We start from the raw sequence: 25,692 nt of genomic DNA on the forward strand, positions 1-25,692 counted from the left end.
CGGGGAGCGAGCCTGCGCGGCCTAGTGCGTGATTTGGATGCCTATGTTGCAACTGCTGGAGGGGGCGGGCTCCTCTGTTTCCTTGGTGACTGGAAGTGGAGAAGGGAGGGCTTGAGGAGGCAGGACTCCTGCGTGCTATGGGCAGCAGCAGGAGTTGGGCGCCGCTGTCGCTGTCAAAGGGGTAAGAGCGGGGCTGGCGGAAGGCCGGGCTGGGCGAGGCGGCTGGGCGCGGGCGGCAGGAGCAGGTAAGCGACGCGAAGGAAGTGGAGTCGCCGTGGCTGTGCGGGGCCTAAAGAGGAGGAAAGCGGGTGCACGTAGCAGAGTTGCGGGCTGCCACACACGCAGAGGTGGGGGGGAGGCTGCTCTGCCACGCTGCACGCCAAACTCCCCCCCCTCCTCCTCCGATGTTGCACTATCAGTTGTTTGCCCCGACAGCCTTTTACATGCACCTCTCGACAGTCCTTCCCCTCATCCTTTCCAGTGGTTCGCCTTGCAGGGACACCGGGGTGGTGGTGGTAGGGAATGGCTGTGGCCCTTTCTCCCCCTCTTCCATTGTGCCGGTTCACTATTGCCACTGCTAAGTGACTGTGGTGAGGTAAGAGATTGGAGAGCAAGGCTGTCAGATGCTGCTCATCTGATAGGATTTCTTTCCCTCCTCTTAAACTCCTGCCCAGTGTGATGGATATTCCAATATTATTATTTTATTATTATTATTATTTTATTTTATTTTATTACTTTAAATGGTTGTTTCAGACAGTTGATTTCATTGCTCTGCGTTGTTCCTGGTGGTGGTGTGATTTGGCAACCTTGCGGGCAGCGGGTAACTTTCTTTTTTGTAAGAGAGGAAGAGCAAATTTGCATACTCACTAGAGATTTCCCCCCCCCCCCGCATCCTCTCCCCATATCCTATTCTCATTGGTGTTGCATAGTCATAAATGGGTTTCTGTCCGTGCCCCCCTTCCTTCCCCCCCTGCCTGCCTTTCATAATGTGTTCACCGCTCGCTCTGCATTATCATCTCTGACATTACTAGCTTTGATGAAAACAGTACTTGCCAGGAGGTTGATACTCTAGGCTCAAATCAACTCCCCTGCGTCTAGCTCTGAGCATCAGACAGGCTGCAGGAGGGTGGAAGGCAGGCAGTGAGAGTAATTAGCCATAGCAATACCTCAAGTTGTGTGCAGAGGGGAAACAATGCATTATAACATTGGTCATGAGTCTCATCAACACAGCAGCAGAATGCAGTTGCCAAGTGAAGGAGAGGAGTTCATTATAGCAGAGGATAAACAAGCATTGCTGGAAGCCTTAATGAAATGCATCTGTGTTTTCTCTTTTCCTGAGCTGCCTTGGACAACTTCCTCATATTGTTCTTGATTGCCCCTGCCACTGTCAATTTCGTTATCCTCCATGTTACAGCAAACTTGAGTCCCAGCAGGTTAAGAAATACTATGGTTCAAGCTGGGAGAGCTTACTCTGGTTCTTGGCAAAAAGGAAATGGGAAGGATTAGGGCTGACTCAGTTTAGGGTCCCAGAGGAAAGCAAATAACCTTCAACATTACAGAGGTGCCCCTCAGTACCAATGCCAGGCTCTCACAATATTCTAATTGGAAAAAGTGCAGGCTGTCTTTTCAGATCCAAACTTGATTCAAGTGCAAAAGGACCAAGCTGAGACAGGGCATGGAGGGGCTTTTGCTGCTTTTATGCAGAAGGAGCTCTGTTTCTTTTTGTCATTCATAGTGTGATAGGTCTTTCTTTTGTGTAACTACGTTTAGGATTGCAGCCCCAGGGTGATATGGTCTGGGAAAATGGTGATCCATGGTACACATTTCATTATTTATTTAACATTATAAAGATGTGTATTTTTTTTTAAAAAAAGCAACAACATTTAGAATGAAATCTATGGTGCCTTAGTCTTACAAAAGTTGCAGTAGTAGAATATCCTAGTGCATTCTGTTTTGTGTCAGTTTTTCCACTTTTGTGTATCTGGGTTCATCTTCTTACCACAACTCTCAGGTAGACTAAGTTGAGAGATAGTAACTTGTGCAAGGCTATCCAGTGAGCTCTGTTGCTGATTGGGATTAGAGCCTGTATTATGTTGTCTCTTAAATGTTTGTTTTTAACAAGAATTTAAAATATTCAAGGCATATTGTCATCTTGATAATATCTGCTGCTGTATGAAAAACACATCCAATAATTTGAGATCATTCACACTGATAACGCATCTCTTATCCAAGCCCTGGTGTTTAATTTTCTTCAGTGTAGTATGGCAAATTGCAATCTGTCCATTGAACAAACACACTTAAAGGGCATAGTTCTGCACCTATTATATGTTATCTTTTCTAGAGACGCAATTGCCATTTATTATTTGTAAAAGCACCCTAGAGCCACTAAGGTCTGCATATCTATAAAAGAATACAGGTCCCTGCCCAAAGGCTCTTACTCTAGTACTTAAATCACATTGGCAGCTTTCCACAGAACAGTTCTTGTTAAATATCTTTAACTAGATTTTTAAAAAGATGAAGTGGCTTTGTTAAATATGAAGGCCCTGTTACTTGTCATCTTTACCTAATGAGTTCTACTTTATAGTTCTACTCGACACATGTGACTTTTCAGTGACATGAGGAAGGTGAAGATTTTACATCATTGAAAATGTACTGCAGACAACCACAGCTGAAAAAGAAAAAAGTGCTAATGTTTGCTATCAAAAATCTTCATTGATCTTCTTCTGGTATTAATTTGAAGTTAGGGTTTCTCGTTGTCTCTGCCCTTCTGTTTGTGTGGAAACCTGAGTGGAGATCTGTGGACAACCAGCTTAAAGACTACCTCAAACTAACCTCAGGAATTTCCATTACATCCTAGTCTATATAAATCTATGAACCTTGAATCCAGATTCTAATGTGGAATATAGGTTGAGTTTGGATGTATAACATTCCTACATTCCACTTGAATGCAGTATGAATTTAACATAAAATGTAAATTAAAAATTGTTTTACTTAATGTATATAAATTCACTATCCATATGCATCATTTTGTTATTCTTATGCCTAGTAATAGAGGCACATCTCTTACTCCCCACTTCTCCCCACCAAGAATAAAACATGTTGAAGTACTCGCACAATGCATCAAATGCTAGAAAAAGATATTTAATTGGGAAAAAGCTATTGTTCCAAGTCAAATACCTTTGTTATTTGCAATGAAAGATAAAATGTAACTCCTGCTTTTGAAAGAATAAAACACACACACACCTCACAAGTGTTTAGATGAAACTTTAGATAGTTTGTTTACTCTAGGCAGACTCCTAATTTGCCCTTAAAAGAACTAGATGACTTGAATACATAAGGATATGAAAGCAAAATAATTACTCACTTCATCACTTGTGGCTAGTGAGAAACACATTAACCAGGCAGAAAAGGCAGTAAAAAAATAAGTTGATTCTTCCAGATAATTGATTATCATATTAATCATTTGTGGCAATGTATTGGTGGGATACCAAAAATGTGTTGCGACTAGTAACATCTGTAGACTTCTTTTTATTATTATTATTATTATTATTATTTATTTATTTATATAGCACCATCAATGTACATGATGCTGTACAGAGTAAAACAGTAAATAGCAAGACCCTGCCGCATAGGCTTAAATCCAGTTTATTTGCTCTAAACATGAAAGAATGAAGAAACAAAAATCTGTTTGCAACTTTTTGAAAGCAGACACGGCCCCAAATTGTTTGCCTGTCCAATTTCATATTGACCAACTCTGAGTCTAATACAGCAGTGATAGCATGACTGTATTGTGACATAATTTTATACTGAAGTCCAAAAATTCCGTTATTTTTATGTATATGAGAATTGTGACTTGCAATTTACATGGTGTTGGCATACAGACTTTTCCTTCTCTAGCTAGCAGGGCTGTTCACGCAACACGCTTACTCACACTCAGTGTTTGAGTGTGGCATGTTGTTAAACCATGGTTTGTTTGTTGAACCATGGGTTAGTATGTTGTCTGAACTCAGGACATTTTCTGCAGGGTAGCTTGTTAACCATGCAGTATGGCTTACCTTTCTCAAACAAAGCACCTTGAGAAGCCATGGTTTGTTGTTGTTAACCATGCTACACTGCATGTTTAACAAGCCACCTTGCAGAAAATATCCTGGGTTCAACAAACAAACCACGGTTCAAAAACAACCGGGTGAGTGTGTTGTGCAAATCCAGTAAATGGCTGTTTGTTCTACAGATTTGCATACCTCAATTAAATGTGTTTCTAGCTTGTCCATATAGAGGTGCAATGTCCAAGACTAGTAAATATAATCAATTCATGTAGTGTTGCTGTGAATGAAGAAATCATCACTTATGAACTTGAAACTGATGCGAGTGAGGGCATTGGTCTATCTAGTCCAGTAGTGCTACCTTGACTGGCAGCAGCTCTCCAGAGAAGGGATAGACAATCTTTTGTGGCTATGGGCACTTCTGGAAATTTGAGGAACTCTCCTAGACGCTATGACAAAATGGCTGCTATGGGAGGTATGGCAAAGCACAAGTAACCTGCCCCAAAGACTGAGTATAAGGCAAACAGCTCTTTTGAGTCCACAATTATAAGCACCAACAGAAACCTATTTCACAGCAATCCAGCTACTTGGAATTGTTTTTTTAAAAAAGAAAAAAATGGGAGGGTAGGGCACCTTGGTGAGCACCAAGAAAGGTGTCTGCAGGTGCATTGGTGCCCTGAGGCACTAGCTTGCCTACTCCTGCTCTAGAACCTCACACAGAGACCGTTTTCACCTCTGCTATTGGAAATCCTTTAACTGGAGATGCCACAAATTAAACTGGGACTTTTAGCATGAGTTGTACCACAGGGACTCAACCTGCACATTAGGCCCTTTTGTGCAAACCTGGATTTGCTGCAATTTCATATAAGAGTGTCTGTGTGTCTCAACAGGGCACATGGGTAGATGCTTAACTGGAGGCCAGGAGAGCACTCCCTCCCCAAAGTCTCTTTCCTGATGTCACCCCAGTAGATACTGATGCTGGAAGTGAGCCTGGCTGGCAGAAAAATGTCTTGAGGAGAGGCTTCAGCAAGGGTTCAATATCCCTCTCATGCACAACTTTTGTCCTAAAAAAACCAAATTCCCACTCCTCTGCTTTGATAGCAAACCTAGGTTTAGTCACATGCAGTTTTAATCCACTGTAACTGACTTACAGCATCTCTTATATTACTGAAAAGAGCACCAGAAAACAATTCTCAGCACTTTTTAGATACAATTTGGACATTTTGCTTGACACTTTTTCTTGTGTCCTAAGCAGTGTACAAGTACTATCACTTGCAACAAAGTCTGTCTTAGTGATGTATGAGAACCAATAGATATGATTCAAAAATTTTCATTTCACCCTTGTTATTAGAACCATTTCAGCTGCCTTTATACCATCAAGAGTTAAGTGATGTTGGGGATAATATAGTTAAATCTGAAGGGGTTGTCATGTGCCTCTTAGGATTGATGTATTGCATCCTTAAGGGCTCTTTCTCTGTATGTAATATAAGAGAAATGACAACAGTACTGTAATGTCTTATTGCCTAGCTTTTATTTATCATTACTCTGTTTAATTGAGTGCACACACTACTGTTTTCTGAAAGCTCACTTCATGAAACATCTTGAAATAAATATAATTCCTCCTAATAAAACAGGTGTTCTGTTTGTGTGAAAGCTCTTAAAACAAGAAGAGCTGGAAGACTGTAAGAATTACACTGGGTAATTTTGCTTTGTGGTCCATTTTTAGTGTGCTGTTGGTATCCTGATGGAGCCTAAAGTAATGTTTTTGACCTATGCGATATAGGCGTAGCTGGCTCAACATCTGACTTTTTTCAAATAGCATAATGCCAAATTATATCAGAGGTCTGCTGAAACTTATTTGAAAGGCTGCTGCTGGCAAGATGCTCCAAGAAACGTTATAGTTTTCTTTGATCGAAACTTTCATTTTGTTATACTTCTTCCCTGGAAGACTTTGGGGAGAAAGTAATATTGCTTTATGGATTCCTTTTTGAAATGTTTCAGAAGATAGAGAAGCTTATTGAATGTGGTTATTCTCCCCCACCTCCTACTTTAAATCATGGAATACCCAGAAGCTAGGACACTTTTTATCCTTATATGAAATTCATTTAGAATAAGTTTGGATGTATAAGCTGTATGATGTTTGATACTGGTAGTTTGTTTATATTTTAGCTGCTAAGCCACCTCCAGTTTTTTCCATCCACAGTGTTAACTTTCATTTCAGATTTCTATTGCCAGTGAATGTACTCTGGAGTAGGCCCTCTTCTTTCTCAAGGTGTCTGCTTACTAAAGTGCCAGTATCACCTCTATACATCAAAAGTACAAGCATATAGAAGTCAGACTGATTTTATTCTCTTGGGAAGGTGGAAAGTACTTTATGGCTTGTGTATGATGTACAGCAGTTGTTTTGCAGATTTTCTGCCTCCAAGGAACCTTTTTTCTTTCACATGGAGTGGTCTGTCAAAGAAACCCTGCATTTTGGCCATAGAACCTCTTCATAGTGCTTTGAACTTGCTCCATTCTCATTTCTTGTGGGATGCTAGCTAGGCGCATGGGGCCTATTCTGTGTAAACTGAATGTTTGACTTAGAGTACAGAATTGCAGAGAAAATTTGGTATTAATGACTAAGCTGCTTTCCAGGGACGTCTGTCTGCCATTACTGATCTTCTCATCAAGGGACCCCTGGTAAGCTTGCAAAGAACCCTCAGATTCATTAGAGAATACTTTACAAACTTTTTTGGCTTAAATAATGGATTATCTTAATAAGAAAGAAATTTGTAGACTTCCCCCTTCTGCATAACTTTTTCCAGTGGAACTATTTTCTGTGATGCTAAGTCAAAGGTACTTCATTATCATAAAACCCTACATGCCCTCCAATATCATTTTTGTGTGATAATGCAAGATGAGAGTAGAATTGTCCTAACTTCCCCTGACTTGATCCAGGGAGTTCTTTCTTTCTTTCTTTCTTTCTTTCTTTCTGCTTTTGGGACTTGCAGAGTTTGACAAATAATTCCTGGATTCTGTCCTAGGTGCACAATGTCCTGAACCAACCTATCCTTGGATTGAACTGTGTGGGGTAATACCTGTCCTCTGTAAGAAATAAATTTTGTTTCTAATGCATGCAGCAAACTTTGGCTTTTTGTAGCTGAATGTGTTTCATCTAACATCTTTCCACAAGGTATCCCAAAAGTAGAAATAAATGGCTCTTTGCTTAGCTTTTCACCTTCCTTTCTATGCAATGATCTATGTTGCACGAATGAATGAATGACCTATGTGGCTGAAGGTTCCTAATTTGGCTTTGATTTAGATGTGATATACAAAAGGAAAGCTTGACTTCAGAAAGGGTTGGACCTTGTATTAGAGAGGTTACTATAGGGTAGTCTAATTGAGGGTAATAGCCAATTGAGGGTAAGCTAGCTATTTAAATACCTGTGAGAGCCAGATTCTGTATCTATCATATTTAAAAATGACAGTAAGTCAAGCAAAGCCAGCTGAAGAATCCCTTTACTATTAACAAATAAACACAAACATTTATTTATTTATTTATTTATTTATTACATTTCTATACCGCCCAATAGCTGGAACTCTCTGGGCGGTTCACATTTATAGCTTCCTTGAAAAAAATCAGCAATATGTTAGTGCAGCGAAGATAGCCTCAGAGAAGTTTATACTGCGTAACTGTTTCTTAGCATACAAAATGAATGCCAATGGGTTAAAGGTATTTACTAAACATCCCACTGGAGCTGTGGTTTTGTTTTGCCTGATGTCCTCAATTCCTATACCCATTCAAAAACTCACACTGTGACCCTTGGGTGATAGCAGCGTCTGGTTATAACCAGCCATGCATGTTCGGTTGGTTGCTTGGAGTTATTCATGCACACAGGGTTGCTGCATGTGTTGGAATGTGTGTGGGGTTTAGTGGGATCATTTGGGGGTTCTTGTACTGAAATGAACAGGAAGTACAGACAGGTAAACTTTGGATATCTGAGTCCTTGAGAAGATTAGCAGTTGCTAATATGTGAGTGTGCGAAGGGTTTCACACTCTTCTTACAGTGGGATATGGCAAGGAAGCTTTTAAAAATAATAATGGGTAGCCCCTTAGGTTCAACTTGAATTGTGTGCATGGGGTCAGCAAGGCATTCCACTTTTCTGTAGAAGAGGAAGATACAATCTGTGTACTGAATGGATTCATTTGGTGAAACTGCTTAAAAGCAGTTATTCCATTGAACCCCAACTATCTTGTTCTTAGTTTAAAAGCAGCTTGTGGGGGCTGCTACGGGGAAACACAGATAGGACATATTTTCCCTTTATTGTTCTTGCACTAGCATCCTATAATGTGGGTTAAATTCTGAAAGGTATGTTCTGCTCATTAGATGTTGATTCAGAAGCTAGTTATAGTCACTTACCTCCTTTTATTACCACATGCAGCCTCTGGCAAATGAATGGGCATATTTCAGGGAACTAAATTAGTACTGACTCCCTATTTTCCTAGTGCTCCTTAGTACTGCCTTAGTACATAAGAATAGCTCTGCTGGATCAGGCCAAGGGTCCATCTAGTCCAGCACTCTGTTCATACAGTGGCCAACCAGCTATCGACCAGGGAACCACAAGTAGGACATGGTGCAACAGCACACTCCCACCGCCCATGTTCTCCAACAACTACTGTATATAGGTTTACTGCCTTGGATACTGGATGTAGCACATAAGCCATCAGGACTAGTAGCCATTGATAGTCTTCTCTTCCAGGAATTTTTCCAACCCCCTTTTAAAGCCATCCAAATTGGTGGCCATCACCACATCTTGTAGTAGTTAATTCCAGAGTCTACTATGTCCTGTGTGAAGAAATACTTCCCTTTATCTGCCCTGCATCTCCCACCAATCAGCTTCATGGAATGACCCCAGGTTCTATTATTATGGGAGAAGGAAAAATGTCTCCCTATCGAAATTCTCCACACCATGCATAATTTTGTACACCTCTATCATGTCCCCTTAGCCTACTTTCCCCCCGCCCCAACTGAATAATCCCAGCTGTTGTAACCTTCCCTCATAGGGGAGATTGTCCAGCCCCTTGAGAACTTTAGTTGTCCTTTTCTGCACTTTTTCCAGCTCAACAAAATCCTTTTTTAAGTGTGGTGACAAATTCTACACAGTGTTCTAAGTGTGGTCACACCATAGCTTTGTATAAGGGCAGTATGATACTGGCGGGTGGTTTTTCTCTCAATTCCTTTTCTAATAATGCCAACATGGAGTTTGCCTATTTTGCAGTGGCCACACATTTGGTGGACGTTTTCGTCAAGTTGTTCACCACAACCCCAAGATCTCTTTCTCGGTTAGTCATCGCCAGCTCAGATCCCATCAGGTTGTAGCTGAAGTTGGTATTTTCACCCCCAACGTGCATCTATTTGCACTTGCTTACATTGAACTGCATCTGCCATTTGGATGTCTGCTTTCCCAGCTTGGAGAGATCCTTTTGAAGCTCTTCACAATCCCTTTTTGTTTTAACCACCTTAAATAAATTGGTGACATCGGCAGACTTGGCAATTTCACTGCTCACTCCTAATTCCATTTACAAACAAGTTGTAAAGAATTGCTTCCAATACAGATCCTGGTAGACCCCACTATTTATTTCCCTCCTTTGGGAGAATTTACCATTTATTCCTTCTCTCTGCTTTTTGTTCTTTAACCAGTTGCTGATCCATAAGAGGACCTCTCCCCTTATTCCATGGCTGCTAAGTTTGCTCCGGAGTCTTGGTGAGGGACTTTATTAAAAGCCTTTTCGAAGTCCAAGTAAACAATGTCCACCATATCTCCCCTGTCTACATGTCTATTCTATTTCCTGTTGTCTCTTTAATGTGGTATTGGTTTTACATGGTATTGTGATCTGCCAGGAGGTAGGCAAGTCCTTATGATTTCCTAGATTTTTTTAAAATTACAATGTACTCTTCAGATTGCAAAACACTTAGACATAGCAGACATAGTGACCCAAATTAATGGGACATCCTGCTCAACTTTCATCATCTTTCATACATCCATTTTGCATACCTTGTGAAAATGTCGTGTGGCACTCAGGCTCATTTGCTAAACATAATTACCTTGATCTGTTTATTTTGGACAGAATTGCTGATCTGTCATTGTGGCGTTACTCCCCACAAGTCAGTTCCCAAATGTATGTCTGCAGTTTGTAAGTCTGTGGGTTTTAGAATGTTGGCCTGAGTGGGCGGAGTTAGAATGTCTTGGGAGGAGGGAGGAGTGATATATAAGGGAAGGACTGAGGGGATTGTGGGGGACTTGTTAAGTACTCTTAGAGTCTTTAGTGCTCTCTGTGTTTAGGGTACTTAAGTTCTGGGAAATTTGAGGGTCAGTGTAGAGAGTGGTGTCTTTGGAGTGTGGTGTGCACGTAGTTGATGTATATTAATCAATACTGATAATAAAGAAAGTTCAAGATTGATTGTGTGAGAAAAAGGAAAGTGCGTATGTGAATGAGTGAAAGGATTGGATGAAAGGTTTCAAAAAGGTTTTTAAATGTTTTATTTGAAACAAAACTTGTGAACTTTTAAAAATAAAATTTTAATTATTTTGTTTTTAACTACCATAAAAATCCCCACGTGTCTGTTTGGCATTTATCATCTAAGGTTTACACATTTAGCACCCACTCTGACAATAATTCACCTCAGCACATATAACTCACAGTGTTTTATTTTATATATTGAAATCCTTCTCCATTTAACCCCTTTCTCCACATAGTTTGGAGGAAGGTGGTTTTTTATCCCTTGCCTCAGGCGTATCACGCGGTGGTGCTTGGCTTGAGCAGGGAGTGGCCATGGCCGGGTCTGTCGTCCAGAGCCTGTGTCGTGGCAGTCATTGCATACAAAAATCCTCAGCCTTGCTTTCTTGTTTGTGAGGATTGTAATACATTTAGTAAAAAGAAGGGATCCTTCTAAAATTTTGCATGTGTGGATTTCAAAACTTGCCCTGTTCCTCTCTATTAATTTAGTGGTACAGCTGTAGAGTTGCTGGGAGAGAAGAATGGCAAGGAAAATGGTATATTATTATATTGTAAAATTAAATCCATATTAGCATTTTTCCATTTTGTGTGATACTATTTGGCTGAGAAAATCTGTCACTTAAATAGTCCAGTGCCAACAATAGTACTCTGAGCATGTGGAGATGCTCATTTAAGAATTGGGGCCTGCATTGAAAGAGATCTTTGGAAGAGATGTATCATGAGAAGTCCTTGTTGGAATGTAGGGAGCAAGCACAACTAGATTCAGTATTGGAGTGGCAATCCAGAGACGTTGTTCAGTGTAGAGGAGTCTGTGTGTGGGAAGCTGGAATAGGATAGGGTAGTCACCTGACTTAAAGAAAGTCTTAGTTAGTGGATGTATGGGTTTCTGGTTCATGTGTCATGATAATTCCTAAGTCGTTTCACCCAGGAATTGTTATGGCTGAGTGGCATCAAGCAAGTATGCTGCCTCCTGTCTGTTTGTCCCTTTTTCTTTTAGTTATTACACTTATACCTCACCTTTCTTCCATCATGGAACTGGAGGTGGCTACATGCGGTTCCCAGGTGGTCTCACCTCCAAGCACTGGCCACACTCAGACCTGTATACTTTCAGACCATGCGCTAGGGCCATGGCCTTTTTCTGGGTTGTTATGATGATGTCCAAACCCAGAACTCTGGGTTGTTTAGGGGTTACACAACCCAGAGTTTAACCCGACAACAGATCATGGGTAACAGAATTACTTTTAAATCTTAAATGCAATTTCAATCTGAGATTTGGACAATTCCAATTAGTATTTGTTGACTAAATTAGTAGTACTTTGTTTCCCTGGCTTGTATAAAATATGTTTAGATGTTTTTGACACATTCTTCTTCTATAAATAAAAAGTCATTATTTATAACACATTAGTTGAAGGAATAAACTAATAAACTTGTCCCTCTCTCCCAAGTTAGTGATTATTGTGTAGGAAGAATCCATGTTATTTCTTCCATGCACATGTTTTCACACTTCTCATGTAATTATAGTAATGTGTGGAAGAAGCTGGGGAAAAGTAGGACCCATGCTGCTGTAGTAAGATATGAAGGGACCATTTCTAGGGCATTATTAGACGAGTGTTTATTGTACATTCATTGCTGGGCATTCATGGATTTTCGCGGGTCCCTCTTACAACGTCGTTTGCGTCCTGTGCTCCCATTAATACCACTTCATATATTTCCTAAACAATGGTGCAAATCTGGCCATTAAATCATGTTAATTTAATTCTATATTTAGTTGTATTGTTTTTATTCTTACAATCAAGATTTGCATTTGTTTGTTACACCATACATTTTGCATACACCATACATTTTGCATATATTTTAACCTATAAATGGAATGCCTTTAAAATATTTCATATAGGTTCTTTCTTAAAACCAGTAGCTGTAACAGTTTGTGAGGACAAGTGTGAGAACATAAGAAGTTGGCCATTGGATGATTTTGGTCTCCATTTTTTTCTTTCCTATGTTGCTCCTTTCTGCTTTATTATCCCTTGATCCAGCCCCATCCTCAAATCAATGTAATAAACAAAAATGAAATATCCGACAGGATAGAAGCAAGTTACTGGGCAAACTTGAACAGAGTTTTCCACTGTTGTTTCTTAGCTCAAAATAGAATTGCTTAATATAACAAAGGTTTATCTTTCCATTTGATACTGATCTTTCAGGTTAAATTTTCTTGTTGTTTTTTCCAATATAATAAATATTTCTCGGGCTGGTGTTTCATTATTCTCTTAGACTTGTAGTTGAAGTGAATATATTGTAATGTGTAATTATTTAGGATTGGATAAATAATAATAATAATAATAATTGGAATCAGAGTTAATAATTCCTTCATGGGAAGAGGCAGTTTTCCTCTAATACTGAAAGGTGAACAGGATAATTCCGCAATGCAAACCAGTATTAGAATATTATTAGACTAAATTCAAGTAAAATTAAAGCAACAGTGACTTTTCATTGTATTGTGATTCTAATGTTCAGTTTTCAGCCCAAAATCAAACACATGCAATGCTATAAAGTTAAACAAATTCTAGTCCTATTGGCTTTAACAGGGGAGAGTTAAGCATTTGTCTAACTCCCCTGTTGTTGCTGAATGATCATAAAAGTGCTTGATTTTGGGTGGATTACATCCCAAGCCATATACCAGAAAAATGGGTAAGGCTTAGGATACATTTGTCTGTCACCCCTATTGGGGTGTGGTTCCATTTGGCAATTTGCAAAACTCCTGGGCACCACTACAAAATAGCTGCCACGGAAATTATGGCAAATGACAAGTAACCTGCCTAAAAGACTCTGCCTCTGTCTTTATCTCAACCCGTTAAACAGTTTTCATTACCAGCAGAAATCTATTTCTCATTCTAGCTGCCGGTAAGAATATGTGTTTATTTTTGTTAAAAAAGAAAAGGGCACCATGATGGGCACCAAGAAAAGGGTCCAGAGGAACATTGATCTAAACCATAATTTACCTGACTTACATAACTGACAATGAGCCATGGGGAACTTTGGGGGTTATGTTTTCTCTATGCATAAGAGGGGAGGAGAATCGAAGCTCGAGGTTGTTTTTGTTTACTAAACAGGGAATGTCCCAGAAGACTGTGGTTGAGAATGAACTAACTCAGGTTCGACCCTTTCTACACCCAAGAGTTATCCCAGGAAAATGGAGAGATCGTCCCTGCCTGCTCCCGGGAATCCAGGGATGATCCGGGGGGGGGGGGGAGGCGGTATACTAACAGCCTTAGAATTAGTTAAACAAGGCTATCAAACATTGTTCTCAATAAACTGGATCAATCTAAACAATCTCTTTAATTGTCTCATGAAGCTGTTGTATTTATGGAATTAAGGCTTCAGCTGCACACTTGAACATTTTGCTATCATGTGTCTAGAATCCTACAAGGGAAGGGACTGGGAGGAAATATGTCTTGGGGGCGGTGTTGAATGGTCGAGATTGAGAACCTTTCGCCTCCCTGCTTCCAAATTTCCCCTTTTGAAGCAACTTTTCCTAGAAGAAAGGGTAGTTTGAACTTGAGTCATGGGACCGAATCCTTTACAAATTAGGTCTGGCATTTTTTATTATATTTTATTATTATATTACTGGGACTTGAGGCTTTTTTATAGCAAATAAGATGAGGCTTCCTCATAGTTTTTACTAATAATTTATGCAGAAAATTTAAGCGTGAATATACATGAATCTTGGGTTGCTGAGATCACTTTTTAAAACATTGTATTGACTTCTGATGACCTTTCTATCTGCTAGCTTTGAATGCGGGTCTCCTTTATTTAGTGCTGCTCCCTTGTCGTCTCTGTTTACTTCTGTGTATGGATTGAGATGGGAGTAGTAGAAGAAAATACATTACTTGCCAGCCTATTGAGATTTTTAGGGATTAATTGCATGTGCACTGGCTTTTATGCTAAAGGATGCCTAAAAATGAAATGCAGAGCACAGCTTTATGGGTTGCATTCCCAATAAAGAGAAGGCTCCGGATTTGGAGCCCACCAACTATCCTATGCCTTCCCAGCAGGAGCCCGGCAGGGTCAGAGGAGGACAAGAGGCAATTTTGCTTTCTTTCAAAGTACAACAAGCAGCTAGACTGGTCTCAGAGCCTGCCTAGCTGACTTGCCTTTTGGCGGATGGTGCGGGGAGGATATTGTGTATCCGGGCTTCTCCATTCTCCTCCCCTCCCTGCTCACCAGCATGCTCCCTTTTCTCCCTCTCCAATTTCTCCTACGACCAACCTCATAGGAGAAACTTTATACAGTGGCTGGGAGGGGGAGGGGTGTGGGAGGGCAGATTTGTGATTGGATCTCCTCCTCTGTACTCATAGCTCTGTCTATGGGCGTGAAGGAGGTGATCCATGGCTACCCAGGGCCAAAGGATTGTCTAGGGGCCATAGGATTGCTCTCTAGCACATAGGTTTATTAGGCGTTGACTATGCATTTTATTTTGACTTCTGGATTTGTCTTGTTTTACAGGCCATTTATCAGGGGAAGTACTAAAATAGACCTATTTAACACTTCATAAAATACTATCAATGACAGAGGAAGTGTAATCTCTGGTGAGTCTTTAATATTGTATGTATTACAGATAAGATAATACAACAAGTATATCAATACAAGATCACATTGTCTGAAGAATCCAGAGAACAAGACAGCCTATTGTTTCCATACTGTGCATGTTTAGCAGTAGTAAATTGTTAACTGTAACTAAAAAAAAACCCCACAAACCATCCAGTGATATTGCATGATTTGTGTGGCCTTATAACCAGCAAATATATTTATGTTGTTTCTCTCATACATTTGAAGTAAACCTGGGGTTTCTGTTAAGTTAAAATTAGTAATAAAAATAGTCTTGTATTCTTATAGGAGTTTAAGGTCACATCTTAGCTGCCTATTATTATTATTAGTTATGTTATCAATATCATTGCTAATCTAGTCGTTTCAGTGGAATATTTTGAAACATAACAGAAGCTCAAAATTTGAATTTTCATCAATTTTGCATTTATAGACCTTTCTCTTGTTTTCTTGTCATATGTGTTCACTTGGCCTTATAAAGGACATCCCATATAGCATTTACAGAGCAGTCCTATGGCTTCCCAGATGGCTTCTGAGGAGCCATAGGATTGTGTGGATTCCCCCCATCAAAGAGTACAGACACAGTTATGACCTTGGGGGTGGAAATCTGAGTGTAATTTTTTCTGCCCTCCAGTGCTAGCAGCTGCTGCAGAAAACACTGCAGCGGCTTCTCTACCGAGGGCACAACAAAGTCCTTGGAAGGATTCGTGAAGGTAAAAGGGGGGCATTCCAGTAGGTGAGAAGGGGGAGGAAAAGCCTGATCAGCTGGAACCAAGAGCCTCTCCGTTGCCATCCGTGCCCACTGCCTGGTAAGTCAGCTAGACGGGATGAGAGGCTCATCTAGTTAAAAACACAAACAACAACAACAGAGGAGCAAGAGGCTTTAAAAGCCTCCATCTTCCTGCCCTGCCTGGCTGTTGCTGGCAGGGCTTTGGATGGACAGAGGGCTCCAAGATTGAAGCTCTCTGTCTATCAACTATCAGTCCGTTAGGATTACGCTCTTAGTTATTTTATTACCTTTGGTCTTTCCTCCACCTTCCAATATTTTATTTGAACAATCTCTTATATCACAGTTAAAAAATGAGTTTAATGGGACTGTTGATACTATTTGCTTTGTTATAATTGCCATCTCCTTCCAAAAACTTTTAACTTTGTCACATTCCAACTTAATATGGATTTCATTTGCATTTGATAAGTGATAAGAATTACCAGACAAATTTCTATAATGTCTTCCTAACTGGGAGTCAGATGCCAATTATATAAAACTTTGAAATGTTTTTTATGTATATTAGTGAAAATTATATTGTGCTTAATTTTGAAATAAAATATTTTCATATCTGCTCTGAAATGCTTTGGCAACAATGGATCCATCTTACATTTTATTTTTTGTATTTTTCCTTTCACATTCTGTTCAGTTGAAACTACAATAGGATATATCTTATCCAATTCTGTTAATAGTGTTTCAAAATCTTACAATTGTCCATTGACTAGAAATCAATGAATCAAATCTTGAAAAGATCTGAAACCTTGGGAAGAGTACTCCTCCCATTTTTTTGGAGAAATTATGTCATATTGTAAAAGTTCCCAATTTTGGGGGGGAAATGTTAATTATACCCATACCAGTGTGTTGCCCAATAATAGTTTTTAAACTATTATTATTAAATATTGGTAGCAGTGATGACATATAAGATGATTTCTTATATGCCTTTTCCCAACATACTGACGTTCTAATGAGAGTGTGGAACAACACATTCTTCTAGCAGTGGAATCCATAGAAGCTTCCATCTTTTCTAATGAAAATTATACTTTTGTATATTTTGTCATGAACATTATATTATACTATATTAACACGTTCTATGTATTACGTTGATAAACTGCAAACACTTTCAGTCAATCTTCCTTAGTTCTTTGGAAATTCAATGTGAAGTCTTGAAAGTAGGTTAGTTCTTTAACTTTCTTTCTTTCTTTCTTTCTTTCTTTCTTTCTTTCTTTCTTTCTTTCAATAGCTCAGACATGAGCAGTGCTAGTAACTCACTAGCACGTGAATTTTTGTCAGATGTCAGCCAACTTTGCAATGCGGTGGACCAAAGGGTGGAAGCCAGGGAGGAGGAAGAGGAGAAAACGCACATAGCAGCACTTGGACAATATCTTGTCCAAGGTCATGGATTTGTTTTGCTTACTAAACTTAATTCCATAATTGATCAGGTAATATTTTATTTTTCATAAATGTCAAAGTGTAATAGATTTGGCTTTTGCATAGAACTATGTATCAGAATTTGTTTCAGATCCAGAAGGCTGTGAGTGCTATGGAAGGCAGCATAGTCTCTATTATTATTATTATTATTATTATTATTATTATTATTATTATTATTTATTTATTTATATAGCACCATCAATGTACATGGTGCTGTACAGATAACACAGTAAATAGCAAGACCCTGCCGCATAGGCTTACAATCTAATAAGTTGTAGTAAACAATAAAGAGGGAAGGAGAATGCAAACAGGCAGAGGGAAGTGTAAACAGGCACCGGGTAGGGTGAAGCTAACAGTATAGAGTCAGAACAAACTCAATATTTGAAGGCTATAGGGAAAAGAAAAGTTTTTAGCTGAGTTTTAAAAGCAGTGATTGAGTTTGTAGTTCTCAAGTGTTCTGGAAGAGCGTTCCAGGCGTAAGGGGCAGCAGAAGAAAAAGGACGAAGCCGAGTAAGGGAAGTGGAGGTCCTTGGGCAGGCGAGAAGCATGGCATCAGAGGAGCGGAGAGCACGAGCGGGGCGATAGTGTGAGATGAGAGAGGAGAGATAGGCAGGAGCTAGACCGTGAAGAGCCTTATGGTTCCAAAAAGTGATTGAGGTCCATCAACTTCAGCTGGATAGAAGAGGTTACTTGGACTAAGTCTGGATACCCCTTTCATTCTGTGCTTAAATGTTAGGCTGGGTGGGCAGGAGGTGTACGCTAAGTGCATCCCTGATCCCACAGTTCTTATCAGCTAGTTGGTGCTGTTATGGGCTTCATTAAGAACGTTCTTCATTATGCCAGTATAAAATAAGAGCCAAGACTGCCCCCTGCTAGCTCACTGTACTAGTAATGAAAGCTGTTTTCTCCCAATAAAGTAGTATGATGTGAACCTCCCTGTAGGGCAGATCTATGTAAGACACTCTTATTTCTATCAGGATTGCTCTTACTATGTTAGGTTTTATTCCAGTTCATTTCAGTGAGATTTCATGCATATATATTCATGTGAATACTGTAAAGAAGAACAGTGAAACAGCAGCATTCATTTCATTGCTCTTTATAGTCACGGACACATAGTATGCTAAAGAGCAAATATGTGTACGCATTTACTCCTGTGAGAAGCAATATTTGAAATCTGTGGCAGATGATGATCTCTAACTTTCCCCCAAAATGGAATATAAACAAACCTTTGTTTCCCAAATAGGAGTTGACCTGTCGGGAAGATCTTCTTACTCTCCTCCTGTCACTTCTGCCACTAGTATGGAAAATACCTGTACAAGAAGAAAAGGCAATAGGTAGGTGTTCTTTACATATTGAAGGCAGTATCTGATATTGCGATTGTGCACTGATATTGCCACTCCATCTATTGTGCCTGTGGAATCAATCATTAGCGCAACACCTAAAACAACCCTAGAAACAAGTGGAAACGCTGGTTTCCAGAATGCAACAGGTCAGCAGATCTCCCTTTTGTGAGCTCGTTGGCATACCCTGTTCTGGAAACTAGCATTTCCCCTTGTTTCTAGTTACTTCATTAACCACTAGTTTCCTATTGTGCTCGCAGTGGGTCCCATTAGCACTGTTCATGAACTGCAGAGAGCTTGTAGCAGTTGGTCTGTGGGAAAGCTGGGATTTTCACCAAACTCTTCAAAATGTAAGAGTTTGGTATCAAATTTTAGTCTCCATGGGCTTGCCTGTTCCATTGGTCAAGTTTTTACAGTGCTGCAGCTAGCATTATGAATTGTTATGAGTTGAAATTATGCCCCAAACTAGAAAATACTCCACAGTTTGGCTTCAATTGACTTTTTAACTTAGTGCACTACCTAAAATTAATCTCTGGCTTTGCTAATATAAGGACTGTCATGTTTCTCTTTAATTCTGCTTTCTGCCTACCCAGGAAATTGTGTGTTTTTCATAAAGCAAGAGACAGATCAGAGCTACTGTTGTCCTTTGTGTCTTCAGAAATGGGCCTCAACCATTGCTTCTTTGTCACATAATGCGTAGTGTCGTTGATACTTGCAGCACCTGAAGATTCTATGTGCACAAAATACAACTAGGACCTGCTCATCTGTGTGGGCCTCAGTTCACATTAAGGGTCCCTTGTGTGATGCGGGAGGCCATATGAGCCTGAGGCTTGCTCTCATATTTCCCCCATAGGCTAAAACATGAAAATGTTCATCTGGGGGAATTTGCTCATTTCTGGGACTGTGCATTTTTGCATGTCTAAATATGCCTAAATATGAATTTGTGCAAATTTGGGAAATTGGAAAAAAACTGATTCTGCACAATCTGTCCATCCTTGGATTGAACACATACAGGATACCATATCTCGCTGCATGTATTAATTCCTGAATCATGTCTGAGCTGGCTGTGAGACCTTTACATGGTCCGAAATTATCTAACTGTAATTTCTGTCTTCCAATAGATTTTAATCTACCCTTCTCAGTTGATATATGCTTGACCAAAGAGACAACTTCAAGTTCTCTCAAATCTACTCAGGAAAAACAAAATATAGAAGAAAATTCTTATCTGTCCACTCAGGCGTCTGTAAAATCAAATTCTTCGTGGAAAAGTCGACGTCAGCGCAAAACTACCCATCGCTATTCTGTAAGGGATGCAAGGAAATCTCAGCTGTCCACCTCTGATTCAGAAGGCAATTCAGATGAGAAGACTACCATAATGATGAAGCACAGGAGGCCACAACTCCTACAACCTTTTCTAACAAACCCTCCTAAGGAACAATATGTTGTAGGTAAATCTACCTTTCTAGACACTGAAGAGGTCCAGAGTTGTAATCCCAGTAGAGAGAATGTAGATGACTCCAAACAGATCATTCCAGTTCAAGAAATTGGTTCTCCGGCTTCAGAAGAGCCAGCTTCTTCATCTGTCAGCTGCTTAGATAACTCTCCCTTTGACTTGTGTCATGTCTTAATGTCATTGCTAGAAAAAGTGTGCAAGTTTGACATTGCGTTGAATCAGAAGTCTGCCTTGGCAGCAAATGTGGTATCCACACTAACTGAGCTCTTGTCAAAACTTGGAGACTGTTACAGTGCAAACGTTGCTGCTGAAAATGAAGTAGTTTCCTCAAGCTGGACAGAAGAATCAGTTGCTCTGGTTCAGAGGATGCTCTTTAGGACAGTGTTGCATCTTATGGCTATGGATGTTAACAATGCTGATACCATGCCTGGAAATTTGAGAAAAAATCTTATTGATTTACTTAAAGCAGCTTTAAAAGCTAAATGTTTGCTGGAAAAACCATATGGTCTTCTTGCTTCAAGACAGCAGGGAGCTTTCCAGAAGGCAATTCAGGATGACATTGCCTTTTCAAGATACCGCCACAGAGCACTTCTCTTGCCAGAGTTTATAGATGGAGTTCTGCAAATCCTGATCTGCTGCCTTCAGAGTGCAGCCTCCAATCCAATTTATTTTAGTCAAGCAATGGACCTGGTTCATGAATTCATACAACACCAGGGATTCAAACTGTTTGAAACCACAGTACTTCAGATGGAACAGCTGGTTGCGAGGGACACTGAGGTAAATGCAGAGGCGTTGGACTATCTAAAAGCCCTCATCAATAGCATCATGAAAATAATCAGCACTATCAAAAAAGTGAAGTCAGAACAACTTCATCAGTCTGTGTGTACAAGAAAACGACACAGGCGATGCGAGTATTCCCACTTCATGCATCACCACAGAGACCTCTCAGGGCTGCCAGTTTCTGCTTTTAAAAACCAAGTCTCAAAGAGCCCATTTGAGGAAGTGGCAGATGGGGAGGTTCATTATCCTGACCGCTGTTGCTGTATTGCTGTTTGTGCTCACCAGTGTCTGAGGTTGCTGGAACAACTCTCTCTTGGCAGCACATGTTTTCAGATCTTATCTGGTGTCAATAATGTGGGCATATGTTGTTGCATGGACCCCAAGTCCGTAATTATCCCCTTACTTCATTCTTTCAAATTGCAAGTATTAAAAAACTTCCAGCCACATATATTAAGCGTCCTTAATAAGTTTATTTTGGACCAACTTGGAGGAGCTCAGGTTTCTCAGAAACTGACACAGGCCTCCTGCAACATTTGTACCATTGACTGTGACCAGCTTGCTGAACTAGATGATGTGCTACACGGAGACACTGCTGACGTTGTTTCTGCACCAAGTTCTTCAACTTCCTATCGCTTTCAAGGAATTTTGCCCAGTAGAGAATCTGAAGATATGTTGCTGAAGTGGGACGCCTTGGAGGCATACCAGAGCCTTGTTTTTGAAGAAGATGACAAACTGCGCTGCATGCAGATAGCTAGTCATGTTTGCAATTTGATCCAGAAAGGCAATGAAGTCATTCAGTGGAAACTGTACAATTACATATTCAGCCCAGTGCTCCAAAGAGGTGTTGAATTGGCTCATCATTCCCAACAACTAGGTGTTACTACAACTTTCAGTCAGACAGGCAGCTGCCATAAAAGATGTTTGCCTCAGGAAGTGCTTCAGATCTATCTACAGACTCTACCTGCACTGTTTAAATCCAGGTTTGTTCATTTTCTTCATTGTTGTGTGACAAAGAAGTGATTGTACACTTCTCCACCCCTCTGGTGTACTGAAAGTCGGGGAGTTGGGACGAACATTCATAGATATTAAACGTACTAATAGGTATGAGCAAATTCATCAGCTACTGCTGCTAAACAAACTCCACTCTTTAATAGGTCTGGAGTGGAGTTTTGTATGTTCCCACGAAAGTAAACAGAGGTTTCACTGATGCAGGACTGTGCGAATACTGATTTGGTTTCTATAATGTGCCCAGTGTTGGAAGATGTCTGTTCACCTGAGGTTGGATCCAGACTTCCACAAGTCTTCTCCTGCTTTTCATCTATTCCCTTCTGGCAGCCCCTGTGCCTTCCAAAAAGGGGCCGTACAGACTTCCAGATGGTTAAGGGGCCTATCTGGGTGGCACTCTCTGAGGTATGATGAGCTGATAGAAGAATCTTCTCCACGGTGTGTGCATGTGTGGAAGCACTTTCCACTCGCACAAGGAGCAGGGCTGGATCCAACTCAAACACAGTATAACAGCTCATATGTAGTATTTTAATGAGAGCATATAATATAATGTAGTTATTGCATCTCATATCATATCTCTAATTCCATTTTTCATACATTTTATTTAATTTTGTTTTGTTACATATAACACATAAAGATTAGAAATGTAACCATTGATTGATTACAAGTGCTGGGCTTTGAAAAGTCAAGAAGGACAAATAGGGCCCAACTTGAATCCCCGGCATCGTAGGGCTGGAAAAGACTCATGTATCAAACCCTTCATGGCTGCTGCCAGTCAGTATTGACAATACTGAGCTAACGTGGATCAAAGTTCTAAGTCAGGATAAATCAGCGTTCTATGTTCTTATGTGTTCCTGCAGCCTTTCTAACAAAATAAGCATACTATATGCAGATGAAGTCTATTTGGAACCATATGCTAGTGGCTAATCACTTTTTACTGTATTTCTATTTGGTCTATACGTAAGGAAGTGTTTGCTGTTTGTCAAAACCCTAAACAATCGTAGTTCTCTTGTGCTTTTAATTCTGTTGTGAAAGCCCCTTCTCTCTTCATTACTTACTTCCTCTTTTCCAGTTGTGTTTGTTTTTTATTTTCCCTTTAATTGTTTAGTAACAATGGCTATTCAGTAAAGCTAAGCACTTGACCCATTGATTTTACCATGAAAGTTACTTTATTCTCTCACTGAAATCATTGAGATTTAAATGTGCTTAGATAAGGTTTATAAGCATTTAATTTCCAAATGTTTCATTTATAATTTGCCCTAACCTAACATTGTGAGACAGATAGTAATGGGGAAAAGGTAACAGAGTATAAATACATGAAGATGAAATAGATGTGTCCTGTTGAATGAAGGGGAAGGCCATTGAAAATCTCTAACTGAATACTATCATCCTAAGACTTGGCATGCAGGTGATATAAATGAAGTTGGCATTCTCAGCTGATGATAGGAAAAATGGCTGTGATAGGATTTAGGGAAGCAAGTGATGTAAGGCCCAAAGTATTTTATACTTTTTAGGTCAGTGTCAATGCCTTATTATGTCCAGAATCTAGAACATTGGCTTAAGGTGTTTTAACTAGCTGTTTCAAGTCCTCAGATATGAGCCATCACACCCTGAACTGCCTACAGTCTGCCAACAAACCAAAGCAGCCTTCAAGATTGTTGTGAAAGTATAAATGTCAATTTTAACTGTTACACAGAAATAATGCTTTATTTCAATACGGAACCCATCCATTTCTAGAGTTTGGAACTGATTATAATTTCATAGGGGCATAACATATATCCTAGGGGTGGGAATTGGCAGAGATTCTATTCTAAAACATCAGGTGCTTTAACCTTGTATAGAAAAAGCAAATGAGGAAGTCTTTTGAAAAGTTTTTTTTTATATATATATATATTTTATTTTCTACAATACTTAAACATACACATTACATTTTGAAAAGTTTTTGAGCTTTAATTAAAATACACACTGGGCCTTTTTAGACAACATGCTAAGCCATGGTTGGGCCACTAACCTTTTTGCAGCAAATGGTTATTGAGCTTGTTTATACTGTGGTCATGTAGCTACCATGGTTAGGAATGGTTCACACGTCACGCTAATTGGTCATTGTTCACAGGATATGTTAAGCCATAATGTTTAGCTCAAAATGCTTAACCACCATGGCTTAGCGTGTTGTCTGAACAGGGCCAGTGCGATCTTGCTTAGTGAATGGCCAACATAATCAATTTAACATTGTGTTCAAATGTAGATTTATTTTACATTAATGTTAAAAGCCAATCTAGTTCATCTGAGATAATTTAGAAGTATGTTTATTGTTGTTTAAAATCAATTTTAAACATTGTTTTAGTGGCACACCTAACTCTGTGTTGGATTGTAACCCGAGTAGCTAAAAGATAATGCCAAAAATAGTGTATTAATTTTTGTCCTTGTTTTATCTAAATTTTTGCCCTTGTTTTATCTACTTAGTATCTGCTTTTCTCCACAGAATAATACGAGAGTTGTTCTTAAGTTGCAATGGAGTAAATCAAATGACTGAACTAAATTACTTGGACTGTGTACGAAGTTATTCCTTGAAAGTATTTGAAACATTAATATTTTGCCTTGGAGACCAGCAGATGGACCAATTGATGCCAGATCTAGATGGCTTAGACAGTGAACAAAAAAAGTCTGCATTAGACCTAAGTGCTCTGGTCCATAGGCAGCAAGAAGCTCCAGATGTGCCTCAAAGCCTAAGCAAATTTTATGCTGGGCTCAAAGAAGTTTATCCAAAGAAGAAGAAATCAGTCAGTCAAGATGTTCACGTCAACATGATAAACATGTTTCTCTGTGTTGCTTTTTTATGTGTCACTAAGGAAGCAGATGCCGATCGAGATTCAGCTAATGATTCCGAAGATACTTCGGGTTATGATAGTACAGCTAGTGAACCTTTGAGCCATAGACTGCCATGCCTCTCTCCTGAGAGTCTGTCTTTACCTTCCTTGGAACATATCCACAGGGCAGCAGACATTTGGTCCATGTGTCGCTGGATCTATTTATGCAGCTCAGTTTTCCAAAGACAATTCCATAGGCTTGGTGGCTTTGAAGTATGTCATAGATTAATAGCCATGATTATTCAGAAACTTGCCATAAAAGGAGCAAAGGAACAAGGTGAGGAGGAGATTTTTTTCAAAAGTGGCTCCTCACAGTTGGTGCTGAGCAATGAGAGAAGCCAGTCAGACCGTGATAGTCTTGATGAAAATCATGACAGTGGAGAGCAATGTGAATGGCTTTATCATGAACATTCCAGTACAGAACAAACTTCAGCTGATGGTACTGCGGAATCAAAAACAGCTTTAATGCAAGAAAATGAGTGGTCGCTCCAAGGTATAAGACTTTTGGAAGCTCTGCTAGCAATTTGTTTACATAGTGCAAGTAATTTCCAGCAGAAGACAGAAATGGAATCTCTTCTCCAGGTAACGTGCCATTAACACTCATGCAATAATTACATCCACAATGTCGATGGAAAGCTGTTTTATGGATGGGAACAATCTGTTTTGTATTTTAAACTAATACCTTTCATTCTTCACGGCAAACTGAACTTCAAAGCACATTTAATAAAATTACAGGAATATAATTATAACAGCATTTTAGAGGCTGGAGAAAACCAGGGTCTGAAATTCATCTCCAAAGAGATCTAGGCACATTGTTCAACCTGAGGGAATCTAATGAAAGTAGCCTAAATATAAGCCGCATGGAAGCTTAGCCACATCACACCATTTCCCCCTAGTTTGTAATGTAAT

General features: G+C 39.7%; 1 protein-coding gene across 1 annotated transcript in view; it reads left to right on the forward strand.

Moving 5' to 3' along the window:
• The first annotated feature begins 226 nt into the window (after nucleotides 1-226).
• Nucleotides 227-25,692, forward strand: part of LYST (lysosomal trafficking regulator) — a 116,478-nt gene continuing 91,012 nt past the window's right edge. Inside the window, exons 1-5 of the mRNA XM_063124348.1 lie at nucleotides 227-245; nucleotides 17,151-17,349; nucleotides 18,582-18,672; nucleotides 19,800-21,891; nucleotides 24,399-25,365. Coding sequence (XP_062980418.1) covers nucleotides 17,158-17,349; nucleotides 18,582-18,672; nucleotides 19,800-21,891; nucleotides 24,399-25,365 — 3,342 coding nt within the window. The 5' untranslated portion in view covers nucleotides 227-245; nucleotides 17,151-17,157. The remainder of the gene's footprint in view (nucleotides 246-17,150; nucleotides 17,350-18,581; nucleotides 18,673-19,799; nucleotides 21,892-24,398; nucleotides 25,366-25,692) is intronic.

The sequence above is a fragment of the Elgaria multicarinata genome, chromosome 4, assembly GCF_023053635.1.
Source record: "Elgaria multicarinata webbii isolate HBS135686 ecotype San Diego chromosome 4, rElgMul1.1.pri, whole genome shotgun sequence".
In the NCBI taxonomy this organism is placed as follows: domain Eukaryota; kingdom Metazoa; phylum Chordata; class Lepidosauria; order Squamata; family Anguidae; genus Elgaria; species Elgaria multicarinata.